Below are 17986 nucleotides of genomic sequence, written 5' to 3'. Positions count from 1 at the left end.
ATCTGTCAACTTTGTTCTTTTTCAGATTAGGTGAAATTAATTTTAGAGATATAATTTGTTTAACTCAGTTATCATTTCAACATGTTATTGATATAAAAATTACTAATGGGTATTTTACATTCTTATTTTTATACTAATTGTTTGAAATTGGGCATGTGTTTAAACTAACAGTCATCCCGGTTCAGACTAGCTGTGCATTCTGAGTCCAGATCGCCATGTGCAGCTTGTGGTCATCATGTTGGATAGCCCAGGGTTAGCAGAAGATTGCATTGTGGCCCAGATCTCTGCAAACACCAAGGGCTGTGGATTCATGTGCACCTGATGCCAATGTACATTTATCCCTTTATTGTTGCGATGGGTAGAAGGAAGCCATTTGTCGGTGCTTGGTAGAGAGGAAACAGTCCAGTGATACAGGGACGGAGGAGGGTGACAAGAAAGGCATGTTGAGGGGTGACACTCCGTTCAGCCTTGTAGGTAGAGCAGGGACTTCTTGATGGCAGTCAGTGGGGAAGGCTCCTTGGCAGAGACCCAGGATTTTAAAAGAGCGCAGTTCTTCTAGATGTTAGGAATGGGGTGCCAGTGAAAGGGAGGTGAGCTGAGGCTGGACCTGCCATTACTGGCCACAGCTGCCCCTGTTGTCCATGCCACCGGCATTTCTTGTCTGGGGTTTTTGGCAATGGCCTCCTTGTTGGTCTTTCTGTGTCCACTTTGTCCCCTCCCTTGGGTGTCCGTCCCCCCATTAAAAAAAATAATTTAGATCATGTCACTTCTCTGCTCAAAATCTGTTGGTGGCTTTACATTTTACTCAGTTAAATCAGAAGCGTGAGGGCCCTGCAAGGTCTGTCCCACTCCCCTCTGGTCTTTCCTGCTTCTGCTCTCCCTCCTGTTTGCTCCTGCCTAGCGCAGTTGGTCCTGCCCCAGGGCCTCTGCACTTGCTTTTCTTCTTGCCAGTACCAGGCTTCCCTCAGGTAGCAAGTGCTCTCTCACCTCATATCTCTGCCACGTCATTCTCATCTCTGTTCTTCAGAGAGGACTTTGCTGTCACTCCATGTAAGATAAAATGATGTCTTTCTTAAGTGTTTCCCAAACCTTCCTGGCATATCATTATCTCAGTGTATTTAAATAGTTTTCTGCCTCCCTCCTGAGCAGGGATCCTAAGAGAAGAGGGATTTGTCTGTTTTGCTCACTCTTCAGTGCTTGGTAGTCAATAAGTATCTGTTGAGTGAAGTGACTAGATGGGTAAATAAATGAATACACCAAACCTGAAACATAACAATCCTTTGGTAAATGTGCATTGATTTGAGATTTTTTTTTTTTTTTTTTTTGGCCAGGGATTGAACTCAGGGACACTTAACCACTGAACCACATCCCTAGCCCTTTTTATTTTTAATTTTGAGACAGGATCTCACTGAGTTCCTTAGGCCTCACTAAGTTGCTGAGGCTGACTTTGAACTTGTGATCCTCCTGCCTCAGTCTCCAGAGCTACTACGATTACAGGCCTGTGCCACCACCATGCCGGTCTTTTTTTTTTTTTTGATACTGGAGTTTGGACCCAGGAGCAGTTTACCCCAGAGCCACCTTCCCAGCCCTTTCTATTTTTTACTTTGAGACAGGGTCTTGCTGAGTTGCTGAGGCTGGCCTCAGATATGGGATCCTCCTGTCTCAGCCCCTCTAGTCCCTGGGATTACTGATGTGATTTGAGATTGTTAGTCTTTGTTGAAGTATTTCCCTTTGCATTTACTTATTTATTTTTTCTTAACTTTCATTTGTTTTTTTTTTTTGTTTTTGTTTTTTTTTTTTTTTTGGGTGCAGGGGATCGAACCCAGGGCCTTGTGCTTACGAGGTAAGCACTCTACCGATTGAGCTATCTCCCCAGCCCCTTAACTTTATATTTGGAAAACTTGGAAAAAGTTGAAAGGCTCACTGTGAATGATTGGCTTTTTTGTTGTTTTGCTTCTTATTCTGTAAATGTCTTTATTCTAATTATTCTCTAATTAGATCCAAGAACTGTTTAACATTTCACTATAGTTGCTTTATAAGTCTTATATGTATGGTGTGTTTGTGCAAGCAGGATCATTTAAAAATCAGTAGTACAGGGGACTGAGGATGTGGCTCAGTGGTAGAGCACTGGCCTGATGTGTAGAAGGCCCTGGTTTTGATCCCCAGCACCCTGCCCCCCCCCCAAAAAAAAAAAAAAAGAGAGAGAGAGAGAAACAGTTTTAGAAACATGATGCTTACCCTTTGCATTTAGAAATTGACTGTAAAGAGTGGTGAGTCAGAGACCTCAAGCAGCAGGTGCCTTGGGCCATGGCCTCCGACCTAGACTTCTCACCTCCTGAGGGTGCCCGAGCCTACCTTCCTGGAGAACCTTCTACGGTATGGACTCTTCCTGGGGGCCATCTTCCAGCTCATCTGTGTGCTGGCTATCATCGTACCCATTCCCAAGTCCCACGAGGTGGTAAGTCCTTCCCTGTGAGCCTTAACGTTTCGTGCCAGTCTGGGTTCTGGGTATTAACATGAGTGTTGCCACAACCAAGATCAGTAGGCGATCCTGGGCCTTAGTGATTTGATATGTCCCTGAATTCCCACCTATTGACCTGAACCATGTAACTAGTACTTGTTCATGCATCTGTTATGGGGATTTTTATTTAGTGCCTACTACATGTCAAAGAATGCTGAAAGATATCTGCCTTCAAGGAGCTTCTATTCCTTATGGGAAAGGCAGATATTAAAACAGTGAATTTGTACCAGGTGTGGTGGTGCATGCCTGTAATCTCAGCAGCTTGGGAGGCTGAGACAAGAGGATTGCAAGTTCAAAACCAGCTGAGGAGATAGCTCAGTCAGGAAAGTGCTTGCCTTGCAAGCACAAGGCCGTGGGTTCGATTCCCAGCACCACACACACACAAAATAAATAAATAAAACAAAACCAGCCTCAGCAATTTAGTGAGACCCTAAACAACATAGTGTGACCCTGTCTCAAATTAAAAAAACAGAAGGGGCTGGGGATGCAGCTCAGTGGTAAAGCACTCCTGGACTAAATCTCCAGAACCGAAAAAAAAATTTTGTTTTTGTTTTGCTCTCATAAGGAGTCCAGGGCATAGTGAAGGTGTGTAATGCGGGGAGTGGGGGTGCTGACATACCTTGAGGTAAGAGCTGGCTCTTCCCCTTGCTGAGAAGATAATATTGAAGTTGAGAGGGAATGAATGAGTAGCCTTCTGCCAGGTGAAGTGGGAAAGGGGTGAGGACAGCTTTCCAAGGAGAGGACCTGCCTGTGAAAGGGACCTGGGGAGTAAAGGAACAGGCTAGTTCAAGGAACTGAATGAACATGACTGGTCAGAGCACAGGCGACATGGTGAGCGGGACTGCCAGGGCCCAGGGGGTTTTAAATAAGAGAAGGACTCAATGAGAATGGTTGGCTTTTTTGCCATTTTGATTTATTATGTAAATGTCTTCATTTTAAAACTGTAACACCCTCTTTCCACCCACTCTTGTTACCCACCACCTTTTCTCCTGACATGGATTTGTTGGAGAAAGGAATCTTTGTCTTCTGTGATTTCCACATCCCAGGATTTGGCCAGTTGCCTCTGTGGGGTCATTTAACATGTTTCTTTCTCTGTTCCCAGATGTCCGTACCACAGGAAGTTCTGTCTTGAGGCCCGAGTCCATTCAGAGCAGGTTATTTAGTGTGAGCACCCTATGACCAGTGCTGTGTACTTGGCGTTGCCCATCACCAGGCACAGGGCGTGTGACTGCCACACCAGACTCTTTACCTATAGAGTCCAGTTGGTTCAGGTGGTGTCACCTGATTCCTCTATTAAAAAAGCTCCCATCACTCTTTCACCAGGGTGACTTTAACATCCATTCAGGATCATTGCTTAGGTCCATTATTTCCGTCTGCATGTATTAGCTGGAATTCTTCAGTGAGAACCTTTTTTCTTATCACCTATGTGAATATTCCAAAATGCTTCTCATACTGAAAGGCAGGATAAATGCTTGGTTCTTTGCCTTTATCAATTTTTAGAGTAGTGAGTTTGAGCTCAAACATCTTCCAATGTGGGCCAATAATGCTTTGGTTTTCATATAGTTTTGAAACTTTCTTTTATTTTCTTGTGGTGCTGAGGATTGAACCTAGGGATGCTAAACCACTGGGTTACATCCCCAAACCTTTTTCTTTTTCTTTTTGGTATTGGGAATTAAGCCCAGGGGCACTGAATCATATCCCCAGCTCTTTTTATTTTTTTATTTTGAGACAGGTTCTCACTAAGTTACTAAATTGCTAAGACTATCCTCAAACTTGAAATCCTCCTGCCTTGGCCTCTGGAGCTGCTGGGATTACAGGCATGCACCAAATTGCCTGGCCTTTTTATTTTTCATTTTGAGATGAGGTTTCACTGATTCTGGCCTTGAATTTGCAATCCCCCTAACCTCAAGCCTTCTTATTTGCTGAGAATAAGGAGGATGTGCCTCTGCATCCAGCTTAAATAATTTTTTTAGAAAAGAAAAAGAGTTGTGAATTCATTTTGGTATTTTCAATTCATGTTTAAGATTATAGTGTTTTTTTTTTAAAAATATGATCTTATACTAGTATCTTATATCTCTTGGTCTTATGCTGGAATCTCGTTTCCTAGTAACAACAACAAAATGACTTATTTGCTGTGTTCTGCTATATCAGGGGTTCCCAAGAGCACTCCAGGCTTAGTGATTCACTAGGAGGACTCACAACTATGACTTACCACAGTGAAAGGATACGAAGCAGAATCAGCAAGGGGAAAAGGTACATGCAGTGAAGATTAGAGGAAAATAGGCACAAGAGTGTTTTCCCTTGGAGTCACACAGGATGTGACAAATCATATGAATTGTTGTCCAGCAGGGAAGCTCATTTAGGGACTGTACCCAGGTTTTTACTGGGGGCTGATCACATACACACTGTCTACCTACCCTGAATCCAAATTCCAGACTTCCAGAGAGAAAGCAGGTGTTCAACATAGACCATATCATTTGCTCAAATGGCTTAATCATAGTAAGCCACTCTTATCAGTTCTGGGAATTGGGGTACCCTTCCAAAGTCATGTTCCCACATGCCAGCCAACGGCCAACCTTGTAAGCATGACTTTCTAAGGAAAGCAGGTGTTTTGTTTTGTCTTTCTTTCTTTCTTTCTTTCTTTCTTTCTTCTTCTTTCTTTCTTTCTTTTCTTTCTTTTCTTCTTTCTTTCTTTCTTTCTTTCTCTTCCGTTCTTTCTGTTTTTAATATTAACTATTTTGTATACCTACAACATACTGATTATAGTTTTAAAATAATTTTTTTCACTACTAACAATCAGATTGGGAATGAAAATTTAAGATTTCTTTATGGTTCTTTTGGCCTTGGAATATGTCCCTGTGGGAGGGTGTGCTGTACAGTATTGTGTTTAGTAATGTTTTCTTTGTATAGTAGGGGCTGGGGTGGTAGCTCAATGGTAGAGTGCTTACCTAGCTAGCATCATGTGTGAGACCCTGGGTTCTATTCCCTAGAATGGCAAAAAAAGAAAAAAGAAAAAGTCTTCTCTGTATAGGTATATTCCCCACAATGTTGTACAGTAAGGTGAGTGTGCTTCATTGTTTGTAATTTACAGGGATTACCCCCCTTTTTTTATTTAGTTTCTTTTAAAATTATATGAAAACATTTATATACATTACTAGAGTCAAATTATACAATAAGATATATTCACAGACGTTTCTTTTTAATCTCATATGTTCTACCCTATTCTCTTCTCCCCCTGTAGGGAACCAGTTTTATTACTGTGATTTATCTTTATTATTTTGATCTATTGATTTTCTCTTAATATAAACAAATGCATATATATATGTGTGTGTTGTATATATTCATATATATTCATATTCCCTCCTTTGATTTATGAAAGATAGCATACTCTTAAATGCAGTTTTTATTCCTTCCTTTTTTATTTAACAGTATATAATATATTCTGGAGACCCATTTATTTTAGAGATGGCTACATCCTGGAGCTCCTGCTTGTGCAGTGAGAAGGATAAAGGGGATTACAGATGTGTGGGGAGCCCGAGAGAAAGCAGGCATCGGATGGGACAGGGATTGAACCCAGTGTTTCAGCCTGCCAGGCAAGCACTTTACCACCCAGCCACATCCAAGCCTTTTCTGGTTTTTTTTTTTTTTTTTTTTTTTTTTTTTTTTTTTTTTTTTTTTTTTTAATTTTGAAGCAGGGTTTCCCTGCATTGCTCAGGCTAGCCTTGAACTTGGATCCTCCTACCTTAGCCTCCTGAGTATCTGGACTACAGGTGTGCACCACCATGCTTGGCCTGAGTGTTTTTAAATAGACTTTAACATGTCCAGGTGATTCTGTCCACTAAGCAAGAGGATTTCCACATCTACAGAGGCGGCAGTGGCTCTGGGTTGAGTGTTGACCAGCTTTGGGGTGTGGATGAGATGTCAAGGAAGCCATGAGAAGGGATGATGAGCTCTCCAGAGGAGAGAATGTGGAGTGAGAGGGGAAAAGGGCCCAGGACAGAACCTGGGAGCTCAGCATACTGGGGTTGAGCAGCCACAGGGCGGGAAAGACTCTGGTGGAGGTGGACAGACTCTCGGCCTCTGGTGGTTCCATCTGCCTTTTACTGTGGTTTTCTAAGGAGGTCACCATGGAGTTTGCCACTCTCAACTGTACCACACTTTAAAAACAGTCCCTGTGCTCGTGGGCTCTGTCCTCACAGGCTTGGCATGCTATTGGGTATTATAAATAACAACATTTTTTATTGTCACTGGCTGCTGATGAAGCCTGCTGGAGTCCCAGGGGAGGGAGGTGATGACTGTTCTGGTTTTGTAGGCAGAGCTGTAGTTAAGAGGTATGGCTGTTTGGAGAGGGTAGGAAGCTGCTTGGCAGAGCCTGGGTCAGTCCAGCCAACTTGCAGAAAAAGGGGCCCTTCCCTGATCTCTTTGAGGCATTTAGGGACCCAGTGACTTTTTGAGCCAGGGAGTTGACAGGACTCAAAAATATACCTCTGTCTCCCCACCCCCATCATTGAGAGGTTAATTGGGGACAACAGCCTCATCTTTTTAAACTATAAATATTGTACAGCACATCTTGTTTTTGTTTATCTTGTTCTGGGGAGCGGTGCTCCACAAAGAAACTGCCTTTGTAACTAAAGCTCAGTGTTTTAACTTTTTTTTTCTTTTTTTACAGCTTTTCAATGGATCAGTAGCAAAAAGATAAAAAATACTGTATCATTAATCCAACTTTTTATTGCACGAAGGCATCAAAAATGGCCCGGATTACACAGGGATTCTTCTGCCAGCTTTCTCCTGTGTCCCATATGGAAGCCTTCTCTCACTCTCCAAACTTCTAAGTGCACGGAGAGAGGAAACACAGAATTGTGTGCATAAACAAGATTGGAAAGAGAGGACAGGGGCTGGCACCATGCTGCTTGGAGGTGGTGTCTACAGCTGTCGGGGATTTGGATGTGGCAGAGGAAAGCCAGGGCTTTCACTTGGGGCCAGGGAGATTTTAGGGAGAGAGGGAGCCCTGGAAGTGAAGGCAGCTTTGGGGGATTCCTGGTAGTCCCAGGGAAGTAGGGAGGTACCTGGAAGTGGAGGGTAGCAGGGGGCGGGAGCGAGGATCTAAGTGATGGTGGGAGAACCCAGAGAACCATCTTGTTCCCTTTCCCTTTTGCTTAGGGTGAAATTGTCCCTCTTGCTCAGCCCATAGGAACAAGGTTGATTAGTGGCTTTTTGGGTCAGAAGATAATATTTTGGCTCCAAATGATGGGAAAGCCTTTGAAAAGCAAAAGAATGTCTTTCCTGTTGTTCCAGTAAGCCGATTTTTTTTTTTTGCAACTAGTTTATGACTTCAGTGTTTCAGTACTTAGCAGATTTTTTGAAAGCTCTTTTGGGGGTAATCAGGGAAGGAAAAAAACACATACAAATGTTTCCCACCCCACCCCCTTCTTTTTCATAGTAAGAGAAAGGAACCAATTCCATGTCTTTAGGAGCCTAAGGCAAATTAGGTTTTCTTATTGACACCTCATTAAACTAAGACCTGAGAAAACAAACATTTGCTTGAGCCTGACTGAGGCCTGGGCCACACTTAATCCAAACATTTTTTTGAAGACCAGATTCTGAAATATACCATCCTTATATTATTCTTTCTGGTTAGTTATTGGCTGTATGGTGACTGTGGTGAAAAGGATTCTGAGGCTGCTTCTAGGCTGTGGAAGAAAGTGATAAGTGATGTTTGCCCATCTCTGTGATGATCCATGGTTCTCCACCTGGCTGCACGTTAGAACCATCTGGAAGTTTTCAAAGGCCCGGATTGCACCCATAGAGATTCTGATGTAGTTGTTCTTCAGAATCTCAGATCAGTATTTCTTCAAGTGCCTAAGTGATTCTAATATGCAGCCACTAATGTAGTCCTTAGATGATTTTCCTGAAGCACAAACCAGTTTGAGGATACAAGATGGTTGGTTCTAGATGTGTTAAGTTTGAAATCCCCCACTGGAAAAGGAAGAGCCAGTTGGAAGCTGGGCATAGGGACTTGGGAATTATTTCATTCACATAGCATTCTTACTTGAAACCCTAAGAATGACTTGCTTCTGGAGACTCAGGAAGCTGAGGCAGAAGGACCACAAGTTTGAGGCCAGCCTGGCAACTTAGTGAGATCTTGTCTCAAAATATAAAAATCAAAGGGGCTGGAGATGTAGCTCAGTGGTAGAGCCTCCACTCTACCCAGTTCCCCTGAAACCCCATAAGAAGATTAAGGAAACACCTGAACTTGGGGCACCTGACTTGAAGTAGTTTCCATGCACTGCAGACAATCTAAGAAGATGAAGGTGCTGTCCCAGAACCCAAGAGCACAGCTCCAGCAGGGGCCCCTGGGAGGGGGTGGGGACCAGTGACTCTGTCCCTACTGTCTGCATGCCCCGCCCCTTCTCTCCAGCCTTCTCCTCTCTCACTTTTCTCACGAGGGCCTGCTTCCTCTGCTCACTGTCCTTGTGGTGAGATGAAACAACCATGACAGCTTCCAAAGTTTACATCTTTCAGCTGCAGCATCTCAGAGAGCCTGCCTTCCTGCTTGGTCCCAGTTCCAAATCCTCAGGGAACAAACTGTGTGGCTGACCCAGCTTGGGACAACTTTGGCCCTGTGGAGAGTAGAAAAGGCCCATTCCCACAGGAGTTGGGACCCAAGCAGACAAACTGAGGTCTTCATTCCTCTCGCTGCTCAGGAGACAGGCAGAACAGTGGGTAGGGGACAGGAGATTGTAACCTCCCCCCAAAACACTGAGTGACCTAGGGAAAGCTTGCAGAAAGCCCAGAGATGATGGAGGAAGGCTGGCCCAGCTTGACAACTCTGCCCTGTTCAGGCTGCTCTCCTTAGAGTGGGGTTTCAGTAGAATAAAGTTCTTAACAGGGGGTTCTGGCTCCCAAGGGAGTCCCTGGATAAACTCTAGGAGTCTGTGAGCTTCCTGAAATGGCAAAAAGGTGATGTTTAACAGCTCAGGCGTGTTTTCTGAGGAGACAGTTTTCAACTTTTCCCTCAGTGGAATGCAATAGTTAAAGGAGGTGGAACCCAATTCTAGACTTTGAGGAGTGGGTAGTAAGGAAGTCAAGGTGGGTAATCTGTCTGCCTCCCTCCCCAGAATCCTGCCTGCTCACCTCCCAAGCCTCTTTTGGATCAGTTTCTACACTGAATGTTGATCCAGTCAGCCCTAAGCAAGCTGTTGACTTTTAGTTTAGCAACTCACAAAGCAGATAGTAATAATGCATCTGGTAATTAATCATAAACTCCTAGTAGTTTAAATGTTGACTGATATCATCTCTTCATATGTTATGTCACATCCCAGCTAGCTGCCAGCTCCTGGAAAGCAGGCACCTTTGCTTGTGCTCTCCTGTCTTGCTTGATTGCCTTTGTCTCTTGTGTTCATGGGACTCTTACCATTGGAAGTTCAGAGACAGCTCCAGCAGCTTCCCCAAACAGAAATGAGATTGGCTCTGGAAGTGGGAATGTCAAGGCACACTGGACTTGGAGCTCAAGGAGTCTTCAGGGCTCTGTCTCCATCTCCTGGCCTTCCTGGGAGTGTGGTCTTCCTTCTTAGGTCCTTGCAGTGTGTTAGGAAAGACAGTTGCAGCAGCCCGTCAGCATCCTTGTCACTCAGAATTTATAGGTGAGAGAAGCCATTTCTCTGCTTATGCTCACTTTCTAAATCCTACGGATGGGCTCTGGTTGGCCGCATGCTTGTACCTTGCCCATAGGTAGGAGGGGACGGCTTCCATCTTTAACCAAGCCATGTTTAGCTGCTCACACCAATGTCCACAGTGACTGAGGGTCCCCAGAACCCCATGGGATGGGGAAAGGATAGGGCCTCCGTGGGAAGAGGGTGCTGGACAGACAAAGACAAGAGATGCCCAGCAACATGATTTGGTAGGGAAGAACTCAGAACGGATGGATGGTGAGAGTGGTGACTTTAACATGATGTCCACACAGAGACTTTACTATCAGAAAGCCCTGCAGCATTTGGAGCCCTGGAAAGTATGGAGCTTCTCTGGGTACAGGGGGTGGTGGCCTGGAATGCCAGAACCCTGTTGGAAATTTTTGCATGAGGGTCTTGATTTTAAACTAGGCCCTGGTTGGCAGTGAGGGGTGCATAAATACACAATGAACTTGGGCAAGCGTGTACCCATTCTGAACACCCTAGGAGATAGGCTTGCAGAACCGGCTTTGGGGTTCTGCTTTTATTTTTTATTCTTTTGAAGCTCTGGAGGAGCTCAGAATTGAATTGGGAAGCAGGCTGTTTTTTACTTAATGACCTGTTCCTGTGGGATTGCTGTGTGGTGGGCAGGGTCTGGAGATGTGTACCGACTCGTGAGAGAGGCAGCTGGACACACAGGGAGCCACAGAGCAGCTAGTAGGAAGGGTCCGTGGAGTCGTGCTGAACTGTGTCTGGAATGAGCTCCCAAGGCTGTTCTTTCTAATCATAGTTCCTCTTGCCTGCCAAGTGCATGCTGGACTCTGTGTCTTCGTTTGTTCAGTCGAGCCCACGTGGGTGGCCTCCCCCACTCTCTGTTTCAAATGGGCCTGTGCTCTTCCCAAGGCCAGCGTTAGCTGCATCTCTGAAGGCCTTTAGCCCCTCTCCCGCCCAGGACCTCAGGCGGGAGAGGCGCAGTGGGCTGAGCAGGAGCTTGAGCCGTGGGTAGACTGCTCTGAGTACTGGCCCCTTCTTGCTCTAGCTGAGCCTCCCATCCTGAGCCATGAGGAGAGGACCAGAGTTCTTGGAGGAGAAGTGAGATAAGGTCATGAGGGTGCCCAGCATAGCCTGGTGGTTTTCTTTCCTCAGATGATTTTCAAGAAAAGAATGGTTTCAGTCTGCGGAGAATGACGTTCTGTCCTGATTTACAGGACTAAATCCATATTGGACTGCAGTGTGGAAATCATAAGATTCTGTGCACCATCCCTGCTGGAAGGGATTTGATGCATTGTGGCACAGATTCGATTATTTGAACCTGATGAATAGCAGCAATTTTCTGGCCTGGTAAGCGGCTGTGGTGCTACTTATTTATTGCTGGGGCCTGTGTCCACAGAAGACGCCTCCTCAGACCCAGGAGCCACCTGGCAGCAGGGGTTTCTTTTCCCCTCCACAGTGTGATTGCTGAGGAAACTTAAGTCTGGCTTTGGAGGAGTTGCGGGCTTCCCAGATTTAAAGATGAAGGCTGTGGGGTGCACGGTCTGCTGTCTGCCTGGCTTGTACCAGCAGCACTTTCTGGGAAAAATTAAAAGCCAGTCATTTATTCAGTTATTCCTGCCAGCTGAAAAGTGGCACTGTAGGCTCTGTGTGGCTAGGATCCAAGGACCCAAATCATGTGTGTAACAGCCACCTTCACTTCCCCACTGCTTGCTGGGGATGGTGGCTGTGCCACATTGGCCAGTTACCCAGTTTCAGTGAGCCTCAGTTTCCTTGCATGTAAATGTGGCTCACGGTGGCTGGTCATGAAGAGGCTCAGTGAATTGACGATGTGAGGCCAGCATATCCACCCAGTGCGTGTGCCACCGCCCCATGGGGCCTGCCACAGGGCCTGCACATGCTCGATGCAAGCAGACGGGGTGAATGCTAAGCACCTCTGCAGTGGATGAGCGCAGAAGTGTCTGGGAGCTCCTGGCTGGCCCGTCACCAGAGTGACCCAATGTGTGCAGCCCATGGGGACGTGCCTAGAGACAAGGCCGAGGCGAAGCAGAATGGCCGTGAAGGCCATGCTGAGTGTTTTTATCTCATGTAAAGGGGAGTGAGCAACATTTTTAAAGTAAAGAACAGACATGATCAGAATTCTTGTCATTGTTTTAGGAAAATAGACTCTGAAAGCAGTGTGGAGGCTGATGAGAATGGAGAGATTCCAGGGAAGGGCAGGAAGACCTGGGGTGGCCAACCAGTATATGCTAGAGCCCCTTGGAAAGTAGAATGGACAGGACTTGGGAACAGAGTGGATGTCGGGGCACAGGGAAACGAGGGATCTAAGAAGCGACTTGGATAACTGTATGGTTTTCTCGCTTGGGTAACTGGACGAGCAGTGATGCCAGAACCTGAGCCCAGGGGAGAGGGGGAGGCCTGGAGGGGGAGGAGACAGCATGCATTCAGATGACTCGGGGACTGTAACGTGTACATGCACCCACAGGGACCTGCTTTCAGCTGTGAGGAATAAAGCATGACTCTGAGCACCAGCCCACTCTCCTGATTCCTGTAGGAGCTCTCGTCACAAACAAGGGACTCTGAGTGACCCTTCTACAGATAGAATCTAGACCAGGCCATTCTTGTCATTCCAGAGTCACCTTGTGGTTCCAGGACTGCCAAATAGAGAAAATAGATTTCATAGTTAGCTAGATTCAAGGTTTCCATAGCCCTGAGGCCCCAGGAAACCCTGAGATCCCCAGGCTATATCCCTGTCTGAGCAGTAAGAAATTGGGTTCAAATCCTGGCCCTGCTGCTCACCTGCTGAGACCTCTCAGTGTCTGTTACTTTGTTTATGAAATGGCATTCAGCATAGTACTTGATTAAACTAAAATTTGTCCAGACCACATAACACAGGACCTGGCGTAATATAAATGAAAACCGCTAGCCACTGTTGTGGTTGTTGTGTTGTTGTCATTGGTGGCAATGCCTAGCCATGCTGTAGGGTGTGCATATTGGATTTGAAGACTGCTTGGGGTCTTCGGTGCCCATAGAAAAAGTGAGGTCGGGTCTTAAGTGTTGTAATTTCACTTGTTGATAAACAAGTGAAGTTCCCATGGTTATGGGAAACCTTGCCTCTTCTTTCATTTCATTCAGCAACATTTGAAGCTGTCCCAAGAGCTCATGGGCAAATAGAAAATGACTTGAAAACATGTAACTATGGTAAAATAATAGTGGCATTATAAGGTTCCTAAGTACCTGAGTGCCTGTAACCCCAGCTACTTGGGAGGCTGAGGTTTGAGACCAGCCTCTGCAACTTAGACCCTGTCCCATAAAGTATAAAAGTTTGGGGTGTACCTCTGTGGTAGAGTGCCCCTGGGCTCAACCCCCAGTACCAAAAAAAGAAAAATGGTTCCTGGATACCTGGGGTAGGGGTGGTGAAGGGGATGCTCCAGCTGGAGGAGGGAGGTTTTCCTTGGGCAGGACCAAACCATAGATGGAGTTTACTGAGTGACCAAGGAAAAAAGGGTGCTTCTCTTGATAGAGGTCATCGGGAAAAGCCCTGGGACCTGACCAGAATGGGGATGGAGAAGGGCTCAGATGAGGCCAGTAGGTGACCTTAGATGCCGTCTCAGGTGTGCAAGATAGCAAGAGCAATGGTCAGAAATATGCTTTAGGAAAATTCCCTTGGCATGTTCGAGGAATGGGACAGAGACAGCAGGCAGATTGATTAGCAGTGGACGGAACTGGGTAGGGACTTGGATGCAGAGAGAGTGGCAGAGTCAAGAGGGAGCGGTTTAATCAACGGTCCTGATGACCCACTGGACAGTGGGGAGCAGGTAGAAGGTGAGGTCCCTGGACTTTGGTTGCCTTACCTGCTGGAGAAGAGGCTGTGCTGAGGCGAGGACAGTTGAGTTGGAGGAGCGTGGCGTATGACTGTCCCCGTTGTCTGACAGACAGCTGGATCAGGGGAGAGGTCTGGGAGGTGCCAGAAGAGATGTTGCCACAGAGAGGGTCTGTGGCATGAGGAAGGCCCCACTGAATGAAACCGGAGGAGCCACCCAGCTTTGAGCTCAGATTTGGGGGCTCCATCCTGGAGATCTGGGCCTCAGCAAGTTGCCTGGGCATAAAGCACTCATCGCCCACGGTACTCAGGGACTGACTGCTTTCCACTGGCTGCAGAAGTACTGCCGTGGGCAGTTTCAGCTCCCGGGGCCCCCAAAGGCATGGTGCCCTCTTGGGTTGCCTTGAACTTCAGCCTTTCCCACGGGTGCTGTGGCTCTCAGAGCAGCAGTTGTCAGACTGGCTCCCCTGAGGTTTGATTTGGTTTTTCTAATGGGCTAATCTTTTTTATTTTTTTGGCCAAGTTATATAAAACTGTCAACGTGGGGGACCTTTGACATCGCACATCATTTTGAATTTGGGTGGGAGGAGGCCCAGCAGGCCAGGAGAGGGACAGGCTTCCTGTTACCTCAGGAAGATCAGGTCTTGGGCGCCTAGACCTGGAGGACTCACACATTTGGTATCTTATCTGACTGGCTGGAGAAGGTGATGGCTGATAAGAGAGTAGACAGACCTCTGGGCTGGACCTCTGGCAGGGACCACCCCCAGCTGGGCCCCTCCTTTTGGATAGGGCTAGGTCCCAGGGGACCTGGGTGAGTAGGGAAGGTCAGAGAGGAAAGCAAGCTGGACACTGGGGGTTGGCAAATGAGACACAGAGGGATATTTTTGTCTTTGAGAAGAAGTATGCTCCCTCCTAGTAGTCTTAGCCTGCTTTTCATTTTTCTGTTTTACATAAGGATCAGGGAAACCCATCTGGTGGTGTGCACCAATAATCACAGTGACTCAGGAGGTGACTGAGGCAGGAGAATCTCAAGTTCAGGGCCAGCCTGGGCAATTTAATAAGACCATGTCTCAAAAAAAAAAAAAAAAAAAAGGCAAAGTGTCAGGAGTACTATAAAACTTTAAAACATTTCCCTCTCATGTGCTGGAAGCAGCAGGGTGGTAGGGGAGGTGGGTGTGCACACCTGAATTAAGGGGCAGCCTCTCATGAGCCATCGCCACCACAGGGGACTGAAGGGCCGGGGTCACCAGCTATGTTTTTAAGAGAACTTGGGAAACTGGGCACAGTGTCACACTGTGAATCCCAGAAACTCAGGAGGACTGAGGCAGGAGGATGACAAGTTCAAGGCTAGCCTGGACAACTTAGCAAGACCCTGTCTCAAAATAAAAAATAGTAAGAGCTGGGGAGCTCAGTAGTAGAGTGCCGTGTTCAACCTCCACACCAAACAAACAAACAAACAAAAAAAAACAAAAAAAAAAAAAAGGGAAGAGAAGCTGGGAGTCCATATTAAAAAGTCTCCCAATTGGCTTAAATTTTTTAAAAATAAACTCTGTAGGCCAAGTGAAGTTTGCCTGTGGGCTGGATGGAGCCTTGAGCTATGGTTAGCGTTTCCCTAAGTCAGCCTGGCCTTCTGATGTCCTTTCTGGCCACACCATGCTGTGTGTTATCACCTAGCAGAGGAGAGGAGCACCAGATAGAAACAGACGGAATCTGTTCCAGATTTCCTCTGACGTGAGCCTGAGTGGCCTAGGGCAGACCTATTCCTTCTTGGTGCCCACCTTTATCAGCACAGCAAAGACCAGGACTGCCTCTGTGGTTTTGAACCTTTTTTTTTTTTTCAATAGCAGAAGCTTGTTTCACCTAAATTTTATAAGGAACCAAATCACAATGTATGAAGTAGATAAAACAGCTGCCCCAGCTGCAGGGAGGCTGCCTCTGTCCTCCCCCGCAGGGGTACCTCTGCCAGGCTCCGCAAAAGAGGGACTGCCCACTGGCCAGCTGCTCTCTTCCCCCCAGCCCTGACATTCTGTGGTTTGCATGGAGGAAAAGAAGAGCAACCAGAGGAGAGCTAGCCATGGTCTGCCACAGCTCCCCCTCACGCAGGTTGACTGACCAGCCAAGGGTGTGCCACCACTTTCTGAGTGCTCTCTGTGCATGTGTGCCTCCTCGTGTCAGCCCGCCAAGGTGTGCATCACTGTTACCTGTCACAGGGTAAACCCTGACCCAGGAAGGGGAGGTGAATTTCCCACAAAGTCACGTGACTGGAAAGTGAGGGAGCCAGATGCTACCTACTTTAAACGCTGGGGTCCCACAGGATGATTTTCATCCTCGGTGTCCCTGGCATGCTTCAGTGTGTAAAGTTCCTTTTTGTCAGACTTGATTCCTCTAAGCAGGACTCTTCTTTTATCACCATGCAGGAGGCAGAACCTTCTGAACCCCGAGGTGCAGAGGTGACAAAGAAGCCCAAGGCTGCTGTTCCTTCTGCCAACAAGAGACCCAAGAAGGAGACCAAGAAGAAGCGGTTAGAAGTGGAGGAGCCAGGCAGGCCTTGGGGGCAGCCACCCAGGAATCAACATCCTGTTTCCTTTCTCCATCCAGGCTCAGGGTCCTGGTTTCAAGTCCAGGGTACTGAAAGGCCCCATGAGCAAGTCCTGCACTGAGAGGGTTGCTCAGAAGTGGGGCAGCTCACAGCTACGTTTCCTACGTAATCACTGGGCCAGGCAGTAGTCCCCCCCGCTGTGGATTCGCACTGTGTTTTGGAGTCATTATCTAATGTGGACACGCACACCCCTCTCCCACTGCTTGTGAACTGCAGATCTCCTCCTGCTTACTCAGCATCTTCGTCTCTGCTCTGTAGGTGGAGCCAGGGTCTCACCTGTGTGCTCAGGTCAGGACACTGTGGTCTTGCAATGATAGTCTCTCATTAGCTGCAACAACCAGTTCCAAAAGATGGCTGGTGTAAGAGCCACCAGAAGGCTTGGACCTGAGGAACACCTGGGTTCTCCTCTAGCACATGGAACGGACTTGGCTAAGTGAGTGCAATACTCTGAGCTCCTGAAATAGCCGCCTTGTCAATTTCAGTCCAACCTCTTTTCAGCCCTTCCTAACACATTCAAGGTGTGCCTTTGCTTCTACCTGCATATCCCCCTCCACTCAGTCTTTCTTCCCTGACCATTAAGGAAATGTTATTTGGGGAAGTAAAGGTCAATAAACTGCCCTGCATGCTGAATCTGCCTGTGTATTGTCTGTTGCTGAGGGAAAGGGAACAGCTGGGTCCCTACCTTCAGAGTGAGGGAATGAGTAGACCCCCCAGAGAATGGGACAGTGTGGGGTGAGGGTGACTGAACAGTGGGTAACTTTGATCAGTGTGGCTCTGCAGACCAAGCCATTCTGGAACAAGTTTTCAGGAAGGGTCCAGCCAATAGCTTCGTGTGGCCCTTAGTCATTGGAAACACTTGTGAATGTCTGTGGGCATGAGAGTTTCCACTCACTCCCTAGGTTCCTTTGCCTGAGGAAGACACTGCTTGTCCTCAGCGGCTTGAGCAAGATCAAGTGCAGTATACTTGATGGCTTTGGGTGGGTCTAATCACATGCTGCCCTGAATCAGCTGCTGAGGAAAAACCCTGACTTCTGGTAAACCAGAATCTCAGGCTCTTTATCCTGCCAGATGCTTTCCCAAATGTTGTCAAGACTAATGGGAAGTGAAGAGGATGAGCATCTGTCATCTCTGTGGAGATGGGAGCCTGAAGTCTAGGGTACTTGAGAATGCCAGGCCTGGGGCTGTGACTCAGTCCAAGGCCCTTTTCTGGTGGTTAACTAATATTTAGCAAGTGTCAATAGGTACCAGTGCTGAGAGGGTCCTGTGCAGGGGTTGGCAGGGTCTCCTAGCACTTTAGGGTTCAGAAGAGGAAGTCCAGGGTCTGGTTTTGCATAACACAGGGCTGGTCTTGGCCAGACACTAGCATGAGAAGGGGCTTCTGCTGA

At 46.9% G+C, this 17986-nt stretch overlaps 1 protein-coding gene across 1 annotated transcript; it reads left to right on the top strand.

Moving 5' to 3' along the window:
- Nucleotides 1-2307: 2307 nt before the first annotated feature.
- Manbal (mannosidase beta like) lies at nucleotides 2308-17232 on the top strand. The gene is given in 3 exon segments (XM_047542260.1): nucleotides 2308-2340; nucleotides 2342-2458; nucleotides 16420-17232. Coding segments are annotated over 3 exon segments (393 nt in total). The 3' UTR covers nucleotides 16663-17232.
- The last annotated feature ends 754 nt before the right edge of the window (nucleotides 17233-17986 follow it).

Source organism: Sciurus carolinensis, chromosome 2, assembly GCF_902686445.1.
Source record: "Sciurus carolinensis chromosome 2, mSciCar1.2, whole genome shotgun sequence".
Lineage (NCBI taxonomy): Eukaryota > Metazoa > Chordata > Mammalia > Rodentia > Sciuridae > Sciurus > Sciurus carolinensis.
This window is presented reverse-complemented; position numbering and strand designations above follow the sequence as displayed.